Source organism: Helianthus annuus, chromosome 16 (genome assembly GCF_002127325.2).
Source record: "Helianthus annuus cultivar XRQ/B chromosome 16, HanXRQr2.0-SUNRISE, whole genome shotgun sequence".
NCBI classification, from domain to species: Eukaryota; Viridiplantae; Streptophyta; class Magnoliopsida; order Asterales; family Asteraceae; genus Helianthus; species Helianthus annuus.
Window position 1 is genome coordinate 48,431,557 of NC_035448.2, and position 6,376 is coordinate 48,437,932.

The following is a 6,376-nucleotide window of genomic DNA, read 5'->3' on the forward strand; positions in this document are numbered from 1 at the left end:
TACTAAAAATCTTTAGTAAAAACAACAAATATTAAAAATATGGTGAAAAAAATCTTAAATCCTACAAAGATTTATTACATATCGGTTCGGTTCGATTATGGTGGGTATGGAAAAAATGATAACCATAACCGACCCGCGATTTTCGGTTTTCAAAAAAACCATTAACCGACCCACCGGTTTTTTGTTTGGTTCGGTTTTTTCGGTTCGGTTTTGTCGGTTAATTCGGTTATGGTTCGGTTAATTCGGTTTTTTGCACACCCTAGCTGGCATGTTCATTCATACCCTCACTATCCTCTTCACTAACCTCATCATCAGGAATAAACTCAGGGTCTTCAGAATCACTTCCCTCAGACTGGACCTTACCACTGCTACCATCTCCACTGCCCTCATTATCATCACCACTGCCATCATTATCATCACCACTGCCATCATTATCATCACCACTGCCCTCACTATCACCACCTCCTGGACTACCATCACCACCTCCTGGACTACCAACACCACCTACTGGAATTTCATCACAACCTACTAGATTTTGATCACCACCACAACCTGGTTCCTATGTTAGATCTCCTAAATCTGGATCATTTTGAGGCTGTTGATGTTGTTCAGGATAGACCACATTTAATGGTTCTTGTGTCAAGTCTCCTAAATCCACTTTTTGAACCTTTCAACATATAACTCTATAACCTTAGTCTTTGTTGCATGTTTAATCAACCTACGAATATCAGCATCTGTACCTATTGGCCTTAACCCAAAATCCATATCTTCACCTGGAATCCTAAAATAGTATTTTAAAAGATCCAGATCCTCTTCCATATAACCAAGTTCCATCATCATGTAATTGATGATTACTCGCGAGAAATAGTCCGCATTCACCTTATCAACATATTCGATTATCCCCCCCTCGTATGTTATATCTGGGAACAGAGTGAGTTCACCTCCATGCAGTGTTGTAAAAGTCGGATTACTCGGCCGAGTATTCGGCGAGTACTCGGTCCTCGGACCCCCTCCGAGGCGACTTCCTCCTAGGCGGTCTCAATTAGTCGGCCTCGGGATTACTCGGGAGTACTCGGTGCCTAGTCGGCCTAGTCGGCGCCTAGTCGGACGTAGTCGGTCTAGTCGGTCTAGGCGGTCAACGTGGTTTGTTGACTTTTAATCGGTCAAACTCGGTCAAAATGGGCCTACTCGGCCTTGTACTCGGACTACTCGGCCTTGTACTCAGACTAGTCGGACTTGTATTCAGAATATTTGAACTTTAAACATGTTTCATTTTAAATTATACTCAGTTGACATGAATTATGCTTATTTTAACACATAAATAATATATAACAATTAATTTTCTTTATATTTACCATGTCCGCGTACTCCCCGAGTACTCTCCGAGTACTCCGATTACTCCCAACTCCCCAGTCGGCCGACTAGGGACCGCCTAGCGACTTTTACAACACTGCCTCCATGGTGAACTTGCAATGTGAACATATCAGGTTCGTGTTCTGAAACGATTATACAACCAACATTAGTCCTAATTTATACATGATGAAGAAAAACAATCATTCAAAAACCAAAAAGTGACGAATGTAAACCTACCATATGCGATTTCAGGGTCGAAATTTGAGTAAACACCGCGAACCCTCCAGTTTGGATCGTTATCGTCTTCATGACACATTGTTGTTGATCGTTGATTGTACACAGATTGTTGAGGGAAAGGGGTTAATTTTGGGGGTGAATTTGGGATTTAGGGTTACGGTTGTAAACAAGTTGCAGGTTGGGGGGTTTTATACAGGGGAGGGGGTTTTGGTTAATAAAAACATAAAGGGAAAACAAAAAAATTATAAAAGGACGAAAATACCCTTCATTAAATATACTCACCTAACTGACTTTAACCGGGTTATGAGAATTTGGACTGAAATGGCACCTTTCCAGTATGTCAGGGAGGAAAATGGCGCATTTTTGAAATTTGGACTGAAATGGCCAAAGTGACCAAACCACAGGGACTGAAATGGCAGTTAACTCTAAATTATATATTTAATATATGCATCCATTTATTATGTAAAAAGTGTTGGTAGTGGAGTGGAAAAACCATCTCAAGATAATGCAAAGGTATCAAGTTCAAGTCTTGACTCCACCACCAATGTTTTATTTTTCTAATTTATTTATCTTTTAACCACAATTTTGGGCCCAATTATTTTTGTCGCCCGAGGCCTAAAACTTTTTAATAGTTTACGGGGACGACTCTGACTCTAGGTATCGCATTTCCACCACTTTCAGGCACCACAAATCTCTATAGTCACTTTCTACACATTTTGATCGGCAAGAACATCTTATATGTTGACGACTTGACGAGAACTAACTGACGGCAAGGACTCATGTTCTTTTATTAAAATGTGCATCAAGGAAAAAAAATAGATATATAACCAAGTGACTAGTCCTACGTAAATTGTCTCTAGATAACATGCCAAATATAAATATTACATGTAATGATATAATATAAAAGTCTAGTATATTCAAAATAGAAGAATTTAGTCTGTTACGGACAGTTGATGACATTGACAAAGGATATCAAGTTGACTACATTTAATGCCCAAGAAGATGCAATTTTCTCACGGCATTATACAGTGGAGGGACCACGGTGGCAAAGGCTGTTGACTCAGGTGGCGCGGCCGGGAGTCAAGGTATGTGGTGTCGAATGTCGATTGTACACATGAGTATTTGGTCAAAATATTGTTAACGAGGGTTTTTTTTTAATTGACAATTCAATCATTTGTATCACATTTTTATCTTACAAGGCTATGTATAAATGTATAATCAAACTAATATAATTTATTACCTTAAAAATAGATTTATCAAATACATTTTTATTAGCCATCATCACTTTGATGGGTGGTAGAGGCTTTGTGTCTCTTGGAGAGTGACCAGGGTTCAATTCCTGGCATGGGTAAAATTTGGTGTAATTTAAGAGTAGTGTTATGTAACCTTTGCCGTTCAAAAAAAAAAAAAATACATTTTTATTAGACTAGTGGGGAACACGCGCGTTGTAGCGGAGTTGACAATATGAACCGAGGTCCGAGAACATACTTCAAATTTGAAAACGTTAAAAAATCGTATATCCGTTGTGTGTCTGTGTATATATAAAAGCACTCGCACTTCGCGGCTGTAACGCATGAGAAACCCTTATGATAAACAGGGAAACCGTTATGATAAACATATATAGTATACTACAACATATTTAATTTAGTGGGAAACTCGCGTGTTGCGGCAGAGTCGACAATTTACATCTAAATTTTTAACTAACTTCTCTAAAATTACAAAACACATTTTATGTTAAATTTAATTAATTTTGGTTCACCAATTATAGGGGTGTTCAGAAAAACCGTGACCAAATAAAAACCGTAACTGTAATCGAATAAACCGATCCGAATAACGAATTTGAATTTTGGTTCGGTTTTTGGATCCACATATTTTTTTATTTGGTTTATTAGGTTTATTTGGATAACCGAATAAACTGTTAATTTAATTAATTATTAATAAAAATAATACTACCTCCGTCCCACTAAAAGTGTCATATTTTGAATTTTCAAAGTCTTTATTTATAAACTTTGACTTTAATTATATATTTTTGTGTTATATAAAACTTGATGAAAATTAACCCGATAAAAACACACTCAAATCATATAACTTTCATCAAGTATTATCTAACACAAACAAAATTTTTTAAGGTCAAAGTTTATAAATAAAGACTTTGAAAATTCAAAATATGACACTTTTAATGGGACAGGGGGAGTAATGTTTAATCTATTATATATAATAAACATAAAGATTTGGGCTGATGTGGCAGTCAATTAGAGCATCTAGATTTTACTTTTGGCGGGAAAACGAAATTTGGTCTAGATGGTTCACGCGGATCTTCATTCATGGATTTGGTACCCGATTTTTCGGATCCTATATAAACCGTTTATATTTCTTTATTTCTTTTCACAATCTGATTTTGATCATTACTTCTCTCCCTATTTTCTTTATATGTCAGAAAAATCTTGGTAATCTAATAACCTTTATGTCCAATCTTCCATCGATACTCTCATATCAACTCTCTTCCATCCCAATCTTGAAACGGCGATACAATCTTTAGATCATATTCAGATTTAGTTTTTGAAGGTACTCAACTTACAGTCATTTAGTGTATATGATGTTTATCTTTTGGTCTTCATGTTCTTCATAGTAGTGTTTTTTTTTTTAATATCATCTTTTAATCATATTTTGTTGATTTCATCCCAACTATATGTTTTCTTTTACAGATCTTATTTTCTTTGAAGTTGTAGTTTTAGGGTTGTTCAGTTTAATGAAAATTTTTTGACTTACTGTTTGTCGATTTATTTTTTCAGAATAGGGGTTTTTTATCCGAATGATAATTTGCTCTATTTTGTATTATGATTTTTTGTTTTTTATGATTTTAGGGTTTTTAGTTTTCCTGTTTCTATGAATCTTGTATGGTTAACTTTTAGGGTTTTTTTGGTACATTGGTCATACTTTTAATATGTTTACATAATATAGGGATATTTATTGTGATCAGATGTTTTTGGTATGAATGTTATAGTGCTTATTTCAGGATCAACATTACAAACGCAACAATGTCTTTTTACAAGTCAATGTCTGCACTTACCAGAGATTTTTTGGTACTCTCATCTTCGTTGATGTTCAGTTATTTTTTTAATATTTATTTTATTTATTTAACATTTATTTATATTTTTATGTATTCTGAAGGTTATTCCTCTTCATTTTTCAAAGATATGGTTATCTTCTGCTGTTGGTGATAATATGGTAGTCATAAAGAGTATCAACGAAAAGGTGTGGAATGTTAATTTCTCCAAGAACAATGGTACCTTTGCCTTTACAGAAGGATGGTCAAAGGTTGTATGTGACCTTTCTTTATCTGATGGTTGTATACTTCTTTTCAAGCAAGTTAATCCGTATAATTATATACTCACACCTTTTTTCAAGGAAACACCTTATCCACTATGTGATCCAGGCATCTCTTTGTTTCTATCCATCTCATCTTTGCCGAATAGGAATTACATAGAGTCGTTCTGTCATGTTTTCAATGATCAAAGTGTTAATACACTGGTATGTTTAAAACCTTATTTTTTGTACATAATGTATACTTTTTATTTTATATTTACACTATGAATTTTAATATTTTTTTTTTTAGCTTCTTCCTACGTTTGTTGTTAAAAACACTATTGGTGTTGGTAAACTTAGAAGACCAATGAAGGTTCATCTAAATTCATGGGACTCTTTAGATGTTTCTGTAGAGAAAGATTCTGATAGCAAATGTTACTTTTTTACCAATGGTTGGAACAACATTGTGCAACATCTAGGGGTTCGTACTCAAAATCTGGTTGTTTTACGCTATATCTTTGATTACAACTTTCAGTTGACATTGTTTGATGTGAATGGATATGAGGTTGTTATCCCTAGGCTTGCTTTAAAGTTTAATTCTGATCCTGGATTTCCATCTTCAACTCCGTTGGTAAACAATGTTGATGATTTTCATCGTGATGATGATATAAAATCTGAACTTGATCCGGAGGTAGATGTTTTAATTGAGCCATCTGATGCTGATGAATCCGTTGGTGGTAGTTCTGACAGTGATATATCGGTTGATGATGATTTCGATGATGATGACTTTGAAGATTCTACCTCTGAATCTGATGATGACAAAAAGGACCCCGATTATCAGCCTTTAGAATTTGAATGGGAGTATCATCCACGTCATTTCGTAAGTTTTATTAACTATATATTTTGTAATAATTGTTTGGTGATTATTGTTCTTAAAATTTATTTTTTTTTGTATTTTAATTTTTTTTTTCTAATTTTTTTTGTAGCGACTGAATAGCAAAGTTGCAAGTCTAGCTCGTGTTGATGTATCTGGGAAGATGACAGTTCAAAATCTGGCTGGCGTTGATACTGTTATTACTTTTCGACCAGAGGTACATGGTGGAGGATTCAGATATGTTGCGAATGCATGGCGTACCAAGTTCACAAAGCCTAATGGGATCAATGCACCTCATAGATGCACTTTTGTATACTCTCCTGATGAAGATAAGTTGATTTTGAAGAAAGTTTCGAAGTAGTTCGTTTTATTGTTTTACTATCCACTCTTTTGGAACAATATTTCATGTTTTAGTATCTTTTTAGTTTGTTGTTCGAACATGTTTGGATGGTTTGTTTTGAACAGTTTTTTTGATATATAAACCTTTTGCCTATCTATGATTTTGAACAACATGTTTGGTTATTAAGTTTTGGCTGATGATTTGAAGATATAATATAACGTCACACATTTTTATGCACAATGTGTGTCTTTTAATTTTTCGACATA

General features: G+C 34.7%; 1 protein-coding gene across 2 annotated transcripts; it reads left to right on the top strand.

The window, feature by feature from the left end:
* Nucleotides 1–3,796: 3,796 nt before the first annotated feature.
* Nucleotides 3,797–6,273, top strand: LOC110916974. Of its 2 annotated transcripts, XM_035985270.1 has the most exons (6): nucleotides 3,797–3,923; nucleotides 4,028–4,155; nucleotides 4,607–4,673; nucleotides 4,762–5,121; nucleotides 5,207–5,776; nucleotides 5,883–6,273. In XM_035985270.1, exons 3-6 carry the CDS (start codon nucleotides 4,629–4,631, stop codon nucleotides 6,129–6,131), a joined length of 1,224 nt encoding a protein of 407 aa, XP_035841163.1. In that variant the 5' UTR covers nucleotides 3,797–3,923; nucleotides 4,028–4,155; nucleotides 4,607–4,628; the 3' UTR covers nucleotides 6,132–6,273. The 2 variants fall into 2 exon arrangements, with proteins under 2 accessions (XP_035841163.1, XP_022017300.1); XM_022161608.2 differs by lacking the exon at nucleotides 3,797–3,923 and having other exon boundaries at nucleotides 3,992–4,155.
* Nucleotides 6,274–6,376: the final 103 nt, after the last annotated feature.

Coding starts and splice junctions, on each gene's coding strand:
- LOC110916974 (XM_035985270.1), top strand. CDS start 4,629: ATGTCTTTTTACAAGTCAATGTCTGCACTTACCAGAGATTTTTTG. Junction 5,122..5,206: donor ATCAAAGTGTTAATACACTG/GTATGTTTAAAA, acceptor TTTTTTTTTTAG/CTTCTTCCTACGTTTGTTGT. Junction 5,777..5,882: donor AGTATCATCCACGTCATTTC/GTAAGTTTTATT, acceptor TTTTTTTTGTAG/CGACTGAATAGCAAAGTTGC.